Here is a 21,135-nt window from a genome sequence, read left to right on the forward strand (position 1 = left end):
AGCACTTTAAGAGCTGTCCTTTGCATGGGTCATTTCCTCTGCGTGACATTCTTCCACACACAGAAAGAAAATGGAAAAGCTCACAATTCGTTTCTAAGCTATCCCAGGACTCATCCTTGTCTTAAACTGAATAGTGGCATAATACCTCTTCAGGGATTTGTACCACAAATGAATTTCTCTTATAAACTGTGTTCTTTTATCTTTAATTCATATGAACAGGTATCATTGAACAGTTGATGACTGAGGCCGTCTCTGAGAGCAGAGCCAGCCGTGACTTCAGGGCTAAGTTTCCTGACGATGTGCTTCAGGACAGTCTGGCAGGCCAGCTTTGGTTTGGTGCAGAAGTATGTATCCTCTTTAGTCTAAAAAAAAAACACCCTGTTATCCCACAATCCTTGTTAAAAATATATTCAGTCCTGCTTTCTTGCTTTTGTGACTACCTGTGTATAAAAACCTGTTTCTTTGGAAGAGCAGTTTTCCATTGGAATTGAGAGGAACCTGTATACAAAGACCAGCAGCTATCAAAATCAGTTTTCTTGTGCTTGAACAGTCTTTGTGCTATTTGGAATATTAAAGAATCTTTAATTTGGATGGAAACCTCATTTTGAGTGTTGTGAATATTACTAATAGGGTTCCATGTTGTGGGTCCCAGAGTCTTGCAAGAAGCAGAGAAGACTGTTCCAAAAATAATTTAAAACAAAAGGTAGATTTAAATACCATCTCATCCATGAGATTGAATTAAAATTCACGTTTTCACATTTACTTTATATCACACTTGTCATTGTGGTCCGGCTGAAAACGCACATAATATTGAAGTCTGAAAGGGGTTTTAAACCCAATCTTAATGCACACACTTCTTTGTATTGACAGTGCTTGGCCGCAGGATCTACCATCATGAACAGGGAGATTGAGAGTGCAGCCCTACGGCCCCTGGCCCGTTGCTTGACCAGGAGTCTGGACTGCTTGCGGGCGGTGCTCAGAGACCAGAGCTACAAGAACCTCAACTCTTACCCACAAAAAGTAAGATTTGAATAGTAACACATCTACACATAAACATCACTAATGAGTCTTCCTATTATTACTCAGATTACGCAAGCTGCTCTACACTTTAACTTGTTAATTAGCCCTGCAAAAGTATGATAAGTTCATGGGTGCGTTTGTCTTTAGGGATATTTAATACAATGCATTTCTATGGAACTTTAAGGTATGTTGATGTACATGAAGAAGTCAAAGTAGATGAGGTTTTGATGAAAACGATAATAAGTATCGAAGATGATGATGATAGAAGTGATTATTACTCACAATGTGATGTCTGTAGCAATCCCATCTTCAAACACATTGATGAGAGAAAGGTCTAGTGTAATTACATCATGGCAGATTGCCTTGAGGAATATAAGCCATGAGAGCTGGGCAAACGTTGCAAATGAACTTTAATAACGGACAGGAATATGCTGCCCAAATCCTTTTAAAGGAAGATGGTAGTCATTTTCTGTGTGCAGTAGGTCATAGTTCGCTGACACCTGACTTGGTGGAAATACCATTAATAGGTGTACTGATACCATGTCATTTCATTGGTTTCTCTTTGTCGTTCAGGTGAAAGAGGCTTTGAAGAAGTTTGACCATGTCTTTGCTGAGTTTGAGCTGAGCTACGTGAGTGCCATGGTGCCTGTGAAGTCTTCGCAGGAATACGACACCATGCAAGACGTCATCGTTCTGTTCTGCGAGACCATCAACAGGTAAACATCAAGATTTATTATATGTAAAGATTATGAAAATACTGTTTCAAACATTGTACAGAAGCAGAGTTTGGTGATGGGATAAGGATACACTGTACAGTCAAACCAGAGCCCTGCTGCATAAAACTTACCATTGATGGTAACTTTGCCATCAATGGCAACTACCATGGTAACAGGGCTCAACAGCCAATCAAAATCAAGGTTTCCATGGTAGTAACCATTGATGGCAAAGTTACCACCAATGGTTAGTTTTGTGCAAAGGGGCCCAGGGGTAATGGTACAGTAACCTCTTTATAGTGGCCATATCTGTAGACTGTTCATGACTGTCCCTTAGAGGAAATGTTGTGTTGCTGAACCTGTGTAGTAAGACCACCTGCCATCGATAGCTCCTCTGACTGCTTTACACAGGTGGCTGATATAGACAGGTTTACAATCAGACCTGGGGGGTGTTTCACAAAGATTCCAAGTTGAACTTACTCTAAGTTGGACTTAAATATTATGGAGAGCCATTTGTAGCCTTAAAATAAAATATATTAGAAAGCAAAAATTCACGTATTTTTAGACTTTTCATAAATTCCACATCAAGAACGTGAAATCTCCTTGATGATAGACGATATGAATGATTTGAATTAATATTTTATGGCTTTTAAAATAACGTTTATAAAATATTTGCAATGATGCTAACAGCTTTCCATAATTGTTAAGTCCAACTTAGAGAGAAGTTCAACTTAGAATCTTTGTGAAACACCCCCCTTGGATAGTGAAAATCTATTTATAATGGCTGCCTTTCTTAGACATTTTCATGATTCTCCCCAAGAGAAAAAGTGTGTTGCTGAACCTGTTTAATATGGCCAAATTTCAATATTGCCTGTTTTCACTGTCTTTATTGTTAGGTTTGTCTTCCTTTTCGTAATGTAGTTTATAGTTATTGAGATTCATAATTCATATTTTAAGTTAGAGGCATGGTGAGGCTGCATTGCGTGTCTGCAATTTTCCATATCTTGATTTACCATAGAGGAGTAGAGGGATTTAACTGAATTAGAAACTACCTTGCAAAATCCAAAAATCTGCCACGTTTCTTAATACCAAACCAACACACCCTTTCCTTTCCCACAATACTTCTCCCTGCAAACCCATAAACATATGAACCTTAATCAGTAACTGTGATGTCGTAATGAGAGAGTAAACAGCCTTCATGCTTCGTCTGCGTGCTTGCCGCCGTGAGAGCCAGACAGAATGTGAGAATCTGGTCATGAGTTGTGTTTCTTTCTTTTTCTGCCAAGATTTTTTTTCTCTCTCTCACTGATAAGGAATTGGCAGAGATACATATTCAATATTTGTTCTTTTTACTGGTTTTTTTTGGTAGTATGGGTATTATTTGACATTTTGGGGGCCATGACATTTCTATTAGTCTAAAATGTTATGGACAACAAGATGAAAAAGAAAATTTAAACAAATTTGACGTTTTAAAGCATATTATGATATGATACCTGTTTGTATCGTCAAACTTTTCAGCCAAAAAATGTCTACCATGAAATATATTTGAGGAAGGATGTCACCTGCTGTGTTTTTAATCAGATATTGATAAAGATATGATAGATGCATCAGTTACAGAGACTGTTTCCGCCCATCCTTTATATTTAATCAATTATCAGTAAGATTGATAGTGACAAGATATTGTGGTAGTTGCTGAAACACAGCCAAATGTGTAAAAACACTGTCTCAGATTGCTTGGCATTGTATTTAATTGAAACAAACAGTTGACATGATGGCTTTGATGAATAAATGCAAATTGAGTTATATTGAAAAATGGAAAAAGGTTTTTTTAAAGTGGGTGCATATAAATTATAATGAATTTTGTGATTGGTCCTGTGGATGATAGAAGGAATGGGGAGATTTAAAAAAAAATCTATATGTGTAACAATCTGATTAAATAATTAATGTTAATGATAGAGGATGAAATATGGGAAGGTATGTTACATCCGAAACTTTTTGTAATATATGAGAGGAATACCTTTTCTCAGGTTTGCTTAAATGTGGTAAATATAACCCATCTTTAACATTTACCAGAAAATTATACCCTTGACTGTCATTTCAACATTTTGCAAAAAAGAGTGTACTTCAACATTGTAGCTATCTCCTTGACATTTACATTTACATGTTGACAATGAATATTTGATCAATCCTGAAGGATAACCACTTTGCTTTTCCACCTTAATGTATCATTCATAAGCTCTGAAAAAGAGGAATATTTGCTGAGGACTATTTGAAAAGTTTGAAGCTTTATCTGTAATACTGACTAAGCTCAATAATGTAATGACACAACCCATCGAATACTGTATTGTATATGATTGTGACATCTGGCACATAGAAAGCTGTGTCAAATGACACGTAGCAAAGTGATTTAAATCGGATCTAGTCACTAATGACTGTTGTAGTGGGATGAGGTGATCAGGATTCTGGAATACCACAAGATGTTTCCTAATCCCTTTCCAAAGTTCAAGAACTTGTCAATAAAATGACGCAACAAATCGATCTGGATGATGAGTTCTATCTTTCATTAAAAGATTTTATAGCTGTACACCATGTGGAAAGCATCACGTTTTAAAAGTGAACTGTTGGAAGTGTTTTCACCTCTTCATTTTCATCTGTAAACAACAAAAATCAAGGCTTTCATAGAATCGGTTGCACACAGAATGAAAAATAACCAGAGGCCTGTAGTTCATTTAACTCTCGGTCAATCGTTGAGCAAGCTAACAATATTGGTTTTTCTAGGAATCGATGGTTGGTTTTCGATGCGGTTTATTTGTCATACACTTTGTAAGAAGGAAATGAGCAATGCCAAACTTCCTTTGATGAACTTAGGATTGGAAAAATATGAAACATGTTACGAATTCAAGTTGTTGAGGAGGTATTTAAAGAAACTTCTACCTGAGGTCAACTAATGCCATGTTGGTATGGCACACATTTTTCATTGACTTGAGTTATCTTGGGCTATTAAAGCAGTCAGTGGGTTAAATGTAAGATAAATGTTTCAGTTGAAAGTGGAGATTGTATGGCACACCCATAGATGATAGTTCCATGAAAAGAAAATACAATTTGTGGTTACCATACACATGATAGAACCACATGTACATGTATGACGGAAAACAGCATCTTGTTCAGAAAATCAAAGCAAAGCTGAATTTTATGAATATTATTAAGAAATAGAGGAAATTTCAACTATTGTAAATGTTTTACACAGTTCTGTCTCTTCAACTTTTTGCCATTCTATTGTAGATTATTCTGTAAGTATATTTAAAAAAAAAGGGAAATATCTGACTGTGATAAGAGACAGCCATGTGACAGATCACATGACCTACATGTACCTCTAGCCATGTGATAATGAGGGCCACAGACCATGAGGGAACCCAATTAATTTGTGTTTTCAACCACCCTGGAGCCACAGCAGGGTCAGCTAACCCACGGTTAGGAAGATAGCCAGAGTAGTCATTTCCTAGTGTCCTCATTAGAGTCATTAGAGGTAAAAGAGTCTTTTTAGTGATGAAATATTAAAAACCTTACAGAATCCCACAATCTGACACTTGAAATATACACAAACTACTGTGACTGTCATGTATAAATGAAGAATAAAGTACAAAAGTAAGTGATGCAAAAAGTGATGTGCAGTTAGAAGAATGATTTTAGTCCCATATTATCATATTTGTGTTGGTGGTTTTCAGTGCATATACACTGTATATGCTTTATTAAAAGTTGTTGCATCTTTGTTTACATTTTGTTGGCCTGATTAGCCATGTTGAGCACACATGTAAAGCTCCACAGGGAGTGGAGAATGTGCACACTGTGTGTATGGGCAGGTTATGAATCCAATGACTGGGGGATCCATGTACATGTACATGTTTAATATCCAGAATATAATTGTAAAGTTCAGCTCTGTTTAATACCATAACACAGAGATTTAATACCATTAAGCTTTAGGACTGATTTGATGCTCCTGGGCCTACCTAGTATGGATAACCTTGCTCTCGGTTCCTCTCAGCCCAAAATAGACGGCAGGTCAATGACCCCTAAATGGCTAGAAAGGTGCTCACATAAGACACCCTGGAGATGGAAGTTATGATAGCTGGGCGATGGATCTGTCGCTAGGCATTCTGCCAAAATATTACTAGATAAACGTTCAATGTTACTGAAAATAGATATGTTTGGACCAAATCCAACTTGATAGGCCTACTTATCATAATTATCAGAACATTATTGAAGAAGAAAAGAGGATCAGTTTCCCAACATTTGTTACTATACATGGAGAGAAATTCAAATTAGCCTATCTTTCCAACAATTCTTACAAGACCTTATGGACAGTAATTATAAAAGTATTGATTCACAGACGGTGCATATCGGCACACATTTTGTGCACCATCATGTACCAGGTGTGCACCGTTCACTTACAAGCAATGTGCAATGTGTATAGGCAAATATCAACTAGCTTTCCACAATCCGTAATCCCTTTTCTCCCGGGTACGGAGTGGCAAATATAGATTACTGTCTTGCTAATGAGATCTGGAACCAGTAACATGAGTTATTGGTTCCAGATCCATGGTAATTTCCTAGACTAGCCAGATCCTTACTTCAACCGAGACCAAACACTGTTCGTATAACCCTGAACATGACCCTAACTCTAAACCTAAACCTGCAAGCCACTTGCAATTTGTACCCTTATCAATAACCCCCCCCCCCCCCCCCCCCCCCCCCCCCCGTAGTTTTGATGAAATAAAGGTGAAGCAAACTGGAGCAAATTGTGAATCTCCATGGTTATTTTTTGCACATACCTCTAGGCAGACAGTTTGAATTCCAACACATCAAGATTGCACCTGTTGCTTTATATCATGAAGGGTTCTCAAGTATTGACCTTTTAGGTTGGAGGTCACTAGAACAAGAAGTCAACAAGTTGTGCCTCGTACATCTAGGGTACTGTACTGTAGTAAATCTAAGTCATAATGATAAACATTAAAAGACAGCTTATTCAGCAAGTTTGATACTGTAACAGGGAATAATTTTCCTGGTATCGCATCGCAATTTGCTATGCATTTTTGCATGACTGCTATACAAAATATCTTTTGTGTAGCAGTTTTCTTCCATAGAAATGTACAGAATTTCATTTTAAATATTCATCCATCGGCTGAAATTGCTAATAAAAAAATTTGAGGAAAATTATTCCCTGTGTAATACTGTATACGGTAGACAGTATGAATTTTATTTGATAGAGTAGAGCTATACAGGCTATTTTGATATCAGCACATACACATAGTGATATAAAAGAATACCTGTGTACACTTGGTTCCCATACCTTTAAGACTTTTGTTGAAAGTGGGAAAAGCAAATTAGACTCTTAAATACACTAGGAAAAGAAGGAAAAAAAAGCTGTAGGTTTTAATATCTGGTCCCACACATACATAATTGTGTTTGTGTCTTTAGGCTGTATTAGGCATCCATTGATTATGATACGTTAGTTTTTCCCCAGACAATCCGCATAATTCATAATGTTGATGTGATGTGGAAATTGAAATGATGCATATATAGCCAGTGGCCCTGCCATATGACTCATACTCAGAGCAAGTCAAGTGCATTGGTTAAGCATGCTTGTCTGTCTGGCTGGCTGGCTGATAATCTACTAATGAATGACCTTATCATCCTCATCTCAGCTTTGAAAGTTGTTGGACATCCTTCCACTGTCACCTGACAATATGGTCGTCAAGGCTTGTCACTAGCTGTGTTTACACGGCACCTTCATAGTTTAAAATTTTAAGAGTGCAAAACCTAGAAGTAATAATCAACTGTTCACTAATAATATCAAGGGTTCACACAAGACCAAAACAAGGAGTGTTCAAAGTTTATTTGTTTGTTCGTTTTTTTATTGGGAGGATTTGCTTTAAAATGTGAGTGGGATGTTTTCTCCCTTCAAATCTGTATTTGGTTATGTTTCATCATTCACAAGTGCTGATATTTATTTACTCACTGTTGTATTCTTTGGATGTATATTGCTTTGGATTACTGGGTCAAACCATTTATCTGTCCGAAAGAGAGCTGCAATGTTTTCATAATAAAAAAAAAAAGTTTTACAGGAAAATGGGAAATAAAAGCAGACATACATTATAAACCAAACAAAAGGAGGAAATTGGAAGAGCATATATTTCTGCAAGTTACATTAATCTTACCAAAGTTATGTTTCTTATTTTCTGAAATATATATATATATATATACACTTGCACGATAATTTGGACTAATTGTACATGTACGTTTGTGTCTTGCTGTCATTAATGTGTAGTTTTCCTTTGGTTGGTGACGGTGTACGTGTACTGTAACAGATATTTTTACACCATTGCAGTGGAACGATAATAAAATGAGGCCAAAAGTGCTCTGCCTCTAGTTGAATCCGCGGTCGAAGCAACATGCAATAGTTTACCTGATCAAAAGTGTTTACGACAAATTCACAAAGACCTAAAAACCACAAACCAACCATATATGCATGTATCAATGCCGTTAGATCTGATAAAGTACTTAGGAGAGAATCCAGTGAAAAATAACACATCAGGTGTGAATCTCCATTAGCCTGAACAAGCGTGACGTAGATTCTTGACAAAATGAAGAGTTTAAATTTCCATTTATAGTCCAAGTGGAGAATTGCTCTCTTGCATGAGGAATTAATCGGCTTGAGCTACAGTAGGCCTGTCTTCATCAGCTCGAGTTTGCCAAATAACCCGCTATTTTATCTATCCAGATTGCAAATTATCCAGCTAATTTGCATCTTCATCAGCCCGCAGTTGCAATTAGCAGGATATTTGGTCGAGAAAATATCCAGAGAAATATTGGTCTTGTTTCCAAAATTTCCCGCTATTTGGGAAATAGTAGGCTAATTTGGCCTGTCCGAGCTTTGGGATAATATCCAGAGTCTGAAAATAGCGGGTTGCTTGGCAAACTGGAGCTGATGAGGACAGGCCTACTACATGTATGAGTGCAGTCTAAATGCATATATACTTGAGATTTGGCTGCCTTATACTACCTGGTCAAATAGATTTATGAAGTAGCATGAGTTTGTGTGGGCTATTAAACAACTTTAGCTTGAGCTACATGTTCAATCACATATCCCAAGTGCAGTTGTTCAATATTGTGCGATTTGAGTCTTCACGGCGAAGGAACTTGAGCTACAGCTGTACATATAGTTGCTATTGGAATATTAGTTCCCCTGATCCAAATCTGCAAGCCTTTTTTTGGACAAACTTGAGCTAATGAAAACAGGCCAATGGGTGCAGTAACTCGATCTAGAGCCTTCAGTCAGACAATCGAATATATATTTTTCTGATAAATATGACATCACTTGATGGAGCTAACTTTGTCCCGACTTTGTTATTGAAAGGAAGCGCTTACTATGATTAGAGCAGATTGTACAATGAACTACTCTTCAAAATTCACCATATGTGTGCTCGTTACTTTTCTGTTTGATGGTCACAGACATGTGCTTTTACTAGTGCTCTACAAAATATTGCTAGTTCTCAGTTTCTCACTAAAACTGTACTGGGTATTCGTTGTTAAGCAGCGCATGTAAGCCATCCTGAATGCAGATATACGTGTATGAGACTAGTGTATACAGTAATACCTCGCTTGTTACAGAGAATTTAGAATTCTGTTTGAATTATTTTAACATTTCAAAGCAATCTTTGTCAATGTATTTGTAGATTTTTCACGGACTGATCCGTCATGCCCCATGTGAACATTATACCATTTGACTTCACATTAGAATTAAGTCATTATTGCTACTTTGATATTTACATCATTGGAAAAGAAATATGTTATGTCAAAGGTGAAAGTGTTATTGTAGGGATTAAGGGAAGGGGATGGCAGTATTCATGAATTGGTCTGAATTGCAATCTTCTAGTCAATCCATCGGAAATTCAGCATTTTTTTTTTGGTGGGGGGGGGGGGGGAGGGGGGGGGTCTTTTCTTTGACTCCCGCCCAAACTTAATTTTTAATACAAAACATTACTGTTCCTGATTTTTATTTGCAAATGTAAAAAACTATGAGAGAATTTTGCCTTAAAAACTGTTTAAAAAAAGAATTTGAATATGGTACACAAATGTGTCCTGCTGCTGCAATGCACAAAGCACTGTACATCCTAGAAAGATATGCTTCATAAAATGCATGAAGTAATTACATGAAGTTTGTGGAAATTATGTAGTTTCATGTGCCATAGCCAGACATTAGCCGACTGATTCTTTGTGCGATGGAGGTAATTTGAGCGTGACAGACCGAGCAAGTGTACGAGCCAGCAGTGCCTTCATCCATGCATGCATTCATCTGTTCCCTCGTAATGCCCTAAATCACTGATGCGGTCCCTGTTCCGTCTGTAGATCAATCTGTAGCGCAATAAAAGCACTACTTATAATCTCAGCCGTGTATGTTATTACAGTCAATAAGTTTATTCATGTTCAGTAATAAAAGCACTAAGGATGGATAATGTCGTTAGAATTCATTAACCTTTCTGTTTTCAGCTAACCTTCTGGTACATGTACATGTAAAATTGAATTGAAGGTAGACAAGCTTTATAGTAGCCTGTTGAAAGCATCTGGTATTTCAAGATATGTCATTTTCACAATATGTTTGTGTACTGTTATTGCTTTGTGATTTTAATCAAATTCTCTCTCTCTCTCTCTCTCTCTGTTTACCTTCTTGTCTTTTACTCACTTTCTGTATCTCTATCTGTCTGTCTGTCTGTCTCCCTCTCTCTCTCTCTCTCTTTCCTCGACCCTGACTTTCTCTCTGTATGTTCCTTTCCTCTCTCTCTCTCTCTCTCTCTTTCCGTCTGTCTCTCCAGAGCTATGAATAGGAATTTATTTACCCAAGATCAGATTGATGATTACGATCCTGGATTGATGTTCACGATACCAAGGCTCGCCATCGTCAGGTAAACATCTTACCTTAAAAACACTTTCATTCACAAACAAGGATGCCCCTAATAAACTAATCTGATGGAATATCACCAAAGATCCAGTGTTTTGTATTCACAAAATGTTTACAGTTTTATTAAATTAAAAATATTTAAATAAGTTATATGAGATATAAGTGGAAATACACTCCCTTTTTGTTTAATGATATTGTTGTTTTTTTAATTTATAGAATGGTATCAATATGGTAAATTAAAAAGATGATAGAGCCCAATTTGAAAACATTGTAGCCTAACAAAAACGGATTTCCAAAATTGATTTTAATAGAGTAGGAGGCAGATCTCATCCATTCTTCCGATGGGTTGAATACAATACACATTGAATTAATCCGTTAATTAAAATTAAAAATATTACCTCTAAGAATTGGATGAATTCCCTAGTTCAGTGAGTCGTTTATTTTTTTTAAAGTACTCTTTCGAAAGTGTTGTGAAATTTGGGAAACTTATTTGATTAAAGATTGTAATGTAATGTTTTTTTGTTTTTTGTAACACAGTGGGTTGGTGACATTTTCCGATGGTCCCCTCAACATGGCCAAGCCTGCCTCACAGATCTCTGAACTTTTTAGACCCTTCCAGAATCTCCTCATCAAAATCAGGTATGTTCACGTTCATCATTGTTTGACTTTATTCACACTTGCACAGTGAGAGCACTGTTAGTGGCGTAGCCTGTAAGAAGGACGCTGTCATGTGAGTATGAACACAGGGCTGAACCAGGAGGCTTTCTGTTGAAGGAACATGTTATGCTTCCAAGAGCGTGGCGTAAAATAACTAAAGGAACAAAAAATATGTCCCCAGTCTCACTGCTAATAAAACATCCTAGGTGAAGCCCTTTTCTGGGTTGCTCTGAGAGATTTGGACACTAAGCTCAAAATGATTAGTGGAAAATGCAAGTTATTTGAACATTAAGATTATACCCAATAGACATATGAATGATAGAATAGAATGCTTGGATAGAAGGGGAGAAATAACCTTTGATGTGATGTTTAACCTAGTATCATATTGTTTGTCTGATTTTAATGACCAAAGAAAGATTAAAGAGCTACTTTTCTTTTTGATTGTGGCATACAGTGAGCTGCTGCAGACGCTCTCAGAGGAGGAGCTCCACCTCCTGGAGAGGGCGCTGTGTAGCTCCAAGGAATCATGGGAAGACATCGAGCGAGAACTGGACCAGCTTTCATTCCGTGACCGACACTCGCAGAGTAGAGATGGTCATTACCATGACGAGGCGGCTTGTAGACTATCACCTTGTAGTAGCTGTGTGACGGACTGTGATACTATGTGTAGTAGCATGCTTTCTCTTACACCAGAGGACAGTAGGATGATGAGCGTGCGAAGGAAAGCCAGCGATTCCAGCCATCGTTGTTCGGTGGATGACGCCATAGACATTCCAGGTGCAGTGAATACGGAGAGCTCGGGAGAGTTCCGGGCTGTCCGCATCAGAAAGTGTTCGCGAAATTCACTGGGAGTGATGTCACCCAAGATGAGCCCCGATTCTTTGGATGGTTTTGCTGGTGGCGAGACTTGCAAGTGCATCAAGCGGAGAAGGAATTCAAGTCAGCCAAGTGATGCTGGGTTAGAGGACAGTGGGCAGTTTCATGATGGCTGCCTTTCATCTCGTAGCGTCGACTCGTCTCCAAGACTGACGAAAAGAACTTCAAGAAATTGTGGAATTTCCCCCCGCGAAAGAGCTGCATCAGACAATTCCTCTTTCTCTCCTAGTAGGAGAGAAGGATTTTCTGAGAACAACCCGAGAGTGTTGAAGCGAAATGACAGTGGACTGGGCTCAGCACCCAACGGAGATTTAATGGAGTTGTACCTTCAAGAGCTTCAGACATCATACCCTTTGAGTGACATTGCTTCACCTTCAGCTAGTCCCAGTCATGGATCAATTGCCAATTCCAAAGAAGAACTCAGTGAGAGCAATGAGAATAACATGGTCATCGTCGAGATGCAGCACAGCGAACTCATCGTTCTCACCTCCAAAGAGAACAACCCCCTTAAAAGTGCCCATCAAAGCAATTCTTCCAGGATAGCCATGGACTTCAACACCAGCTTCCCCATGTTTGGAAAGGGTAAACCCAGCACTGAACTCAACACCACAGGCACCGTTGGCAACTCCACCCAAAGAATACCTGGTGAGCCAATGGTACCGACACCCCAGATGCCTGCAGTCATGAGTCGTCACAGCGACTCGAGCATATCTGTGGACCCCTCAGCACAGACCACCGCTGACCCTAGCATCCAGACGCACGTCACGGTCAGACCTTCTCGTAGTGAGCCGTCCTTCAGACTGCCACTCTTCGGAGGGTCGCATCCCCAGACGCCCCACTCTCATTCAGGAGATACCCTACCAAGCGCACTGAACCGCGTGACGGGCAGCAGGGGGATAGTCCGCCCTCAGGTGATGTCTGGATCTGATGGAGAGGAGTCCAGTGATCTGTCCTCTTCACCTTCCTCCTCCTCCTCATGCTGTTCATCGTGTTGTTCCTCTGGACATGGGTTTGATGACGGAGACAGGGATACGGATTACAAATGGGAATCAGATGACAGGTGAGAAAACAGGATCATCCTTCACCAGGACAGGGGGGTGTTTCACAAAGATCCTAAGTTGAACTTAAAAATTATGAAGAGCCATTTGTAGCCTTTAAATAAAATATATTCAAAAATGAAAATTCAAGTATTTTAGACTTTTTATAAATTCCACATCAAGAACATAAAATCTCCTTGATAATAGAAAATATGAATGATTTGAATCAACGTTCTATGCCTTTTAAAATAACTTTTACAACATATTTTCATAGATTCTAATGGCTTTCAATAATTGTTATCAACTTAGAGATAAGTTCAGCTTTGGATCTTTGTGAAACACCTCCAGTACTATTAGCACACATTGTAAATTCCAACATCTTTTATTTCCATGGTTATCACGATTTGCATTTACTGCCTGTTGCCCTAAGAGATCATATCCAGCTATCTGAAAGGATTCACTCTATTCCTTACTGTAAGGAGTTAGGTCCCCAAGAAATTTGGGTAGTGCTCCTAAACAGAATTTTTTCCCTCGTTGATGCTGTAGACAAATATTTAATTCATTTTTTCCCCAAGTTATCTGCTATCAATAACTGTTTTCATTGATTTGTGTCTTACACCACCCACCAAAAATAATGAATGAAGTACACATGTAGTATCCTCAAGGTTTTGCTTGCGGAATGATGTGAATGATTGTCGCGAAAGGGTCAAGTATAAAGGGTGGAGCTGAAATGAACTGTTGTACTTGTAACATGAATTCATATCTAGCTGTCTGTATAACTTGTCCCTTATTTGTTCCTTTCATTAACAGTAGTGACACAAACTCGCTGATATCTGAGAACAATGACGAGCAGGAGATCAAAATGGCCATTCAGGCCGCAGAGCTGGCTGCCAGGCAAAAGGTCAGGTCACAGTTCAGGAGTTCAAGTGACCTTGTCCATAGACTCTTTGTCTGCATTGCAGGTAAGAAATGTTCAAAGCGTGAAACCAAAGAGTTAGGATTTAACCTACAAGCAGTAGCTCCAAAGTTAATAAGTTATGTTTTCGAAATGAATATAGAATGCACAGAGTAAGCACAACAGGCCTTATTGTATCGGCCATTTTCTATTTCTTGTGCATCATGCTTGAATGTTATTCACTGCAGTACATCTGAGTGAGAAATAGAATGTTTCAGAATATCGCTATTCACTTTATAGTGTACTGTACAAATCTTGTAAAATATATCTAAGAGCCAGGCAGCAATTTATCAGATTTTTTCTTGAATTTAACTAATTTAGGCATGTTTTGGGGTAGGATTTATAAATGAAGCACAGGTTTCCTGGTTCACCCTACAGAAGATTAGATTCCTAAAGTCAAGTGTCCTCTTTGACCCGCAGGTGTTGCTGATCAGCTGCAGACCAACTTTGCCAGTGATCTTCGCAGCATCCTCAAGACCGTCTTTGAGGTGACCTCCTGCAACCCCATGGCTGCGGACGACTCTGTCTTCACCTCTCCGACCCCGTCAACCTCGACGTCAAACCCTGACCCTGAACAGTGCGCTGCTCCCCCTTCCACGGCAAGCAACTCGGTGGCATCTGTGAGGCCGGACAGAGGTGGGAGTAGCAGCGGAAGCCATCGATCAGGCAGGGCAGCAGAGGGCAGCAGACAGGGCGCAGGATCAGAGGGACGCGAGAGGCACAGGCATAGGAGTAACTCTTCACACAGGAGTAGGAGGTCTAATTATGATGGTGAGTTGAGAGATAATGTTTCCCTGAGGACTTAAATTGCATGTTTTTTATCAATTTTACATTTCGTTAACCATCTGCAAAATCATTCATTCATGTAAACATTTCAATTTTATAATGATCATAAGTATATATACTATGAATATCGCCAAGTAATTCATATCATTTGTAATTATGCATGTGCCAGATCATTTTGTCATATTAAATGTAATTGGGGATCAGCTTTGTCATTTTGAGATGGGTATCACAGCTACGGTCACAACAAAATGCAATGAGGCCTTAGGATTATTCGATGCCTACACTTCTAAAGATGTCAGTTGACCAGTCCTGGGTCTGGTCTAGATGTATCTTACTAAGGGTTCTTTACTTTCCTGGTCAGACCCACCTCTATGGATGCCTGATGAGACCAGTGATGAATGCCTGGCCTGCAGATCCTCCTTCACCGTGCTTCGTAGGAAACATCACTGCAGGAATTGTGGCCAGGTAAGGATTGTGTTTGCATGCTTGATCTCAAACCCCTACCACCTTATTAATCGCCTCAGTCTCCACAACTGCTAATAACATTATCACCATCACCAATGCAACTATCACTTGTACCACTACTACCACCACCACCACCAAGAGCATCATAGCCTCCACCACTACCTCCTATACTACTATCACAACAGTAGCATTTATACTATTACTACTACCATTACCACCATTACCACTACCACCACCACCACCACCACCACCACCACCGCCACCACCGCCAAGATCATCATAGCCTCCACCACTACCTCCTATACTACTATCACAACAGTGGCCTTCACCGACATCATAATCACAGCCAGTGAAACCACCACCTTCATCACTTCCTCTAGCCCTCTACTATTACTAACACCACCTCCAATCACTATCATCACAAGCTCTGTCACCGCATTTCTTTGAAGTATTATACATTTTTTATATTATATAGTGTAAAGCACATGAGAAATTTCCAGCTCTGTAGGTCAAATATGCTTTGTAGTTACTTTTACAATGAAAATTATATCATGTTTTTAATTTAAAAAAAAAATTTCATCCTTAAATAATCGATGATGGATAAATATTTCCTGAATATTTTCTCTCTAGAGAGCCTTGTTTTTTTCCTTCTTTTTTAGAGCAAGACATCACAATGCTCTCACTCTATGGGAGATGTTTAATTATTTTATTTTGTTCTTTTGTTTCTGTCTGCTTCAGATATTCTGTGCTAGATGTTCGGCCAACTCTGTACCCCTACCCCGCTACGGACAGACAAAGCCAGTCAGAGTGTGTAATAGATGCTACATGTACCATGTGACTCCATTTCAACACTGACCATAGTCAGCGAATGACGTGCTACATGGGCATCCATTTCAACACTGCCTGTAGTTGGCTCAAGCTAGTCAGAGTTCAGCTCATGCTACCGCGATTCCATATCAACACTGACCATAGTCCACTAAAGTTAGAGGATGTCCGATGCATGATATGGCTACATTCCAACACTGACCATTGCTGACTGAAATCAGAGTTTGTAAGCATTGCTACTTGTGACTCTATGTCAACACTGACCATAGTCAGCTGAGGTTAGTCATCGTAGCTGATGCTGAATGCGACTCTATTTCGACAAGTTGATTGAAGTTAGTCAAGAAACTGCAACTGTTGCTATGTATGATTCCATGTCTTCACTGACCATAGTCAATAATAGCTAGTCAGAGTTGTAATCGACCTCTTTGTCACTCACGACCAACTGCTGCCAGACAATATTTGGAAACCATTCCTATAGACATGCTCTTGACAGCACAACGTTGCAGAATGCTCATTACAACTATCTGGTGTAGAACAAGTGCAAGATGCGCTAAGCTTGTGACTTCAAAAACTGGAAGAAAGTAACGGTCTCACCAACATGCTGAAGCCAGTGGTCCTCTCAGAAGACACTAAGGATATCAGCACACGTCGTCTTCGCGATTGACTGGAACCGTCTTCTTCAGTTACTCCTCCAGTCTTGTATGCTGATGTGACAGGCACATTCTGACCACTGCAGGACTCTCTTGGTGTATCTTGATTTGAAGTTATTGAAAATTGATTTTGATTTTGATAACTGGAAAGAAAGTTTCTACGCTCCATGATGGTCCCCAGTGGTTTGAATCATTCCTAGCAGAGATTTGATTGAGAGAGGAATCCCTGAAAGACGCTTGCAATATCATGCCAAACTTGATATATGTCTCTCTGCTGCTAATTGATCCAATGCTACCAATTAGACAAACTCATAAACCATGTGTACATCATCCATATATTGAAGTGCAATGTATTTTACTTATTTGTACAAAATATATATATATATATATATATATATTTGACAATTTATCTATGTATGGTGAAAATACCAAACTAAGAAAGAAAAAAAGGCATTTGAGGCTGACTTTTATTGAAACTTAGGTTCTTGTGATTGTAATGTGCAGTATGTCCTGTCATATTTTCTAGAAGGGGGAGGGGGGGGGGGGGAGGAGGTGGTGGCAGCCTTTCACTCATATAGCAGTGGTCATATAAAAGTGCATATTTTTATCATGTAATTAACATTCTGAGCCTACATTCTGCAACTTCTGTCTCATCTGTAAGATATTTTCCCCATTTGTACTCCCATAAGTGTTTTTGATGTGGTCGATTGACCGCTTCAAAGCTCTGAGCCAAATATGTCAAAAAGAGCATTAAAGGGACAGAAACACGTCAACATTTTGTTTCGCTTTAGTAGGTTGTAGCTTGAATGGTCAAATAAGATTGTTTAGAGAAAGAGCCTTCACTACTGTATGACTATGGGACCAAAGACATTAGATCCAAACATTTGTGTGTTTCTCTCTTGGCCTAAAGGTAGTATTTAATGTAACATTGTAGTTTGTGCATTGTATACCTATGCTACTGCCTTGTGGAATCTGCTTTTTCATGAATATCATTTTGATATTGATCCAGCGTGCAAGTAGTAAGAGAGTTATTCAACTAAACTGTCATTGTAGAAGAAAAGGTAGAAACTTTCTTTGAAAATAAAAGTGGGCATAGTAAAATAACATTGATTTTCATAATTTTCATATCTTACGTTTTTTTTAATAGTCATGCTTAACACCGTCTGTAAAACAATAATTATGAAGTTGAAAAAATTCAAGAGTGAAATTAGATACACGAGAATATTTCTTTTGCTTTGAGCAACAATTTATTTGGCAACAAATGTGGAAGAAAATAATCAGTTTCCGTATTATCTGTGAGGGCTGGTTGAAAAAAGGTGTTGTTTTCCAACTCTACCAATTCTACCAATTCAAATTTAATAACAGAGAGCTCTTGAATTGCCACAATTGCATAATTATATTATTGTTTTGAATTTTTGTTTAAATCTCATTTTCTGGCTCTAACTACTTTATGTGAATGTATATATTGTCTTGCATTGTATTTTATGTGCTCCCTTTCATACGTGTACAATATACCTTGCTTTTAATGCATATAGCAGAAACACTTATTTCCGTCATTATGTGTGCTACACACTACATAGCTGAAAATGCTTTTTTTTCTCCTCATATTTCCCTTGGTTTAGTGCTACTTGTTTTTTTTACTTATAGATGTATGTGCTTTCTGATACCATAATTAATTTCCAGCTTGTTAGTTTTAATTTATTCATGTGAACTTCTTTTGCCCACAATTTGCTGAAGAGTTACATTGTTGAGTTATTTGAAATGCATTTTTTTGTTTATACCTAGTTGCATAGTGCTAGACTAAGAAATAGTTCATCACAATGTAGTCCAAATAGCTAGCTGAATTAATGTTTTTTTGTATCTACACCACACCTTGTATGTATTCAGATGTTTTGTTTGATCTCCTTGTTTGTTTGTTTGTTTGATTGTTTGTTTGTTTGAGATATTTACCCGATTGCTACCCCATTCGGCTGAAGTTATCGGTTTATTTTTTTTCTTGTGTGCCTGTAAGGATTTGTGAGGAAGAATATCAAATTTTGAAGAGAGGGAAAAGTTTGCCAGAGGAATGATATTCAGGATAGTTGGAGAACCCTTTTTTTTCTCAAGTTAAATGTATTCAATCAATTTTGCAATTCTTGTTTGAAAATCAAAAGGAAAAGGGACATGGACAAAATTGCAAGTTTTTCTACATTTTAAATTCTTGCTTTCTGACACTTCTTTGGTTCGTACTTTTACTGCCATGTAAATGAAAAAGGTTTTTGTGGGTTCGTTTCTGTAGAATTTATAATTTGTTTTAATGTTAATAAATAAGGAAATTAATTAAGTGTATAAATTTTGTATTGCTTTGTCTTCCTGACGTCTTGGCCATATTTTTTTGAGAATATACTTCATTTGTCGCCGTAATGTTTATTAAAATATTCAATTGATTTATTGATGAAGGTTGTGGTCATGTTGCTGGCAACAGATTATGCAACAAAGAACAAATTCTGTAATTTTTCAATATACTTTTATCTGTTATGATCATGTGCAAAACTACCATGTTGATTCTTAATTGGATTAAACTGGGCAGTTTTAAACCGATATAAACTTATTCCTCACTGTCATAATTGATAAATTGGATTAATTGGGAAATGTGCGTTTCTTTTGAATGTACAAAATATCTCAAAGATTATTCTGCTTTTAATATGATAACTCTTCTTTTCATTTATGATTTTGAGTGTCTTATAACATGCTAGGCTGATCACTTGGTATTTTCACTCTGTATTTGGAAGTTCCTTTGACAAATCGAGGATAACAAACTGCTATTTTTGGCTTGCTATCCATGTCTTTTGCATGTCTTCTGCTTCAATCTTTGTACAGTATTATGTTGCAATAAACTAATAATGATCAAAGAAAAATAACTAATTGATTTGTTGTGTTTCTATTTCATTGTTTTACTCTTTGGTGGTTGCATGTTTCAGAAGTGATAGACAGATGCTCAAGATTAATTAATTAATGACCTTCAATTATAATAGATACGAAGATGTTGTAGAAGATGTTTTGGGGGGTAAAATAGAAGAAAAATGGAGGTAGACATGGTTAGAGAGGAATGATTGTGTAATGAGAGAGGGAGGTTTGAGGAGAGAAAAGAGAATTTAAAGAAGAGAGAGAAAGAGGATAGAATATGGGTACAACAATGAAAAGAGCTCTGTGTAATCAAGCCCTATACTGTCTATTCAAGGGAGAAGGAGTGGGGAGGGAGGATGAGATAGAGAGATGAAAGAGTGAGAGAGGATAGAGAGCTCTCTATATAATCAAGCCATATACTGTCTATTCAGGGCAAGAAGTTCATTAGCTCACATGGTTCTCAACAGTTGATACAATATTTGTAGATGAAATGGTAGAATCTTTCATGTTTCTCTTCGCCACCAGTCCAGAATCTGGTCGACTTTTATTTCAAGAGCAATTCCCTTATACTTCGATCTTCCACCTGCGGTCATCCCAAATTCATACGCTCGGCAAAAACAAATTATGGAATTTGTTTGACCACGCCATGTTCGGCTGGCAGCAGGTAGGGGAGAGATCACTAAATAGGATAAAATCTCCACAGGCATACGTCACCATTCCTATGAATTCAACAAATTCATAGATTAGGCATTCTTTGCCATTATTACCCATATCAGACATCTGAGCTGGTCATTTACAAAACCGTATTGCCCTAGTTTTTATTAGCAGAGGGAATGGAAGGGTATATTTTTTGTATTTTCCTTTTTCTCTCTGCCCGTATAGACTTTGCATGTAGAGATGAGTGAAAATATAGTCTCATATTGACAGCGCCGTATTTTGTCAATCTCATTGCGCATCTATTAAACCTGCGCACTTTGCGTGCACTCTGTTTTGACGTAATAATCACACCAAAGGCACACTGTTTGCATTGTATCGAAAATTTTGTCAAGCGCTGCTGGTTGACAAAGTTTGTTCAGTTCTTTGAGATTGTCATGGTTGATTTATGTATTTGCTCTAGATGTCTGATTTGGATAACAATAAAAATATTGATTGGCTTAACTATTGGTAGATACCACATATATATTGCCCTCACAAGACCCATATTGCCCTCGTTTTTTACTTGGGGCAATATGAGTCTAGTTTGGGCAACATGTGGTACATTATCTCCCTCAAGGCCAGTCAATATTATATGAATATTCTACTAAATATT

At 38.1% G+C, this 21,135-nt stretch overlaps 1 protein-coding gene across 2 annotated transcripts in view; it reads left to right on the plus strand.

Annotated features, from left to right (window-relative positions):
• LOC580360 (lateral signaling target protein 2 homolog) overlaps window positions 1-19,844 on the plus strand; it is a 32,661-nt gene extending 12,817 nt beyond the window's left edge. Inside the window, exons 3-12 of one of the 2 annotated variants that reach the window (XM_780423.5) lie at window positions 220-344; window positions 871-1,020; window positions 1,594-1,736; window positions 10,604-10,693; window positions 11,227-11,328; window positions 11,801-13,282; window positions 14,070-14,221; window positions 14,635-14,985; window positions 15,362-15,465; window positions 16,204-19,844. In XM_780423.5, coding sequence (XP_785516.4) covers window positions 220-344; window positions 871-1,020; window positions 1,594-1,736; window positions 10,604-10,693; window positions 11,227-11,328; window positions 11,801-13,282; window positions 14,070-14,221; window positions 14,635-14,985; window positions 15,362-15,465; window positions 16,204-16,320 — 2,816 coding nt within the window. In that variant the 3' untranslated portion in view covers window positions 16,321-19,844. The remainder of the gene's footprint in view (window positions 1-219; window positions 345-870; window positions 1,021-1,593; window positions 1,737-10,603; window positions 10,694-11,226; window positions 11,329-11,800; window positions 13,283-14,069; window positions 14,222-14,634; window positions 14,986-15,361; window positions 15,466-16,203) is intronic. The other variant, XM_003726232.3, reaches the window with a different exon arrangement.
• The last annotated feature ends 1,291 nt before the right edge of the window (window positions 19,845-21,135 follow it).

Source organism: Strongylocentrotus purpuratus, unplaced genomic scaffold (genome assembly GCF_000002235.5).
Source record: "Strongylocentrotus purpuratus isolate Spur 01 unplaced genomic scaffold, Spur_5.0 spur5_scaffold_15, whole genome shotgun sequence".
Classification (NCBI taxonomy): Eukaryota; Metazoa; Echinodermata; class Echinoidea; order Camarodonta; family Strongylocentrotidae; genus Strongylocentrotus; species Strongylocentrotus purpuratus.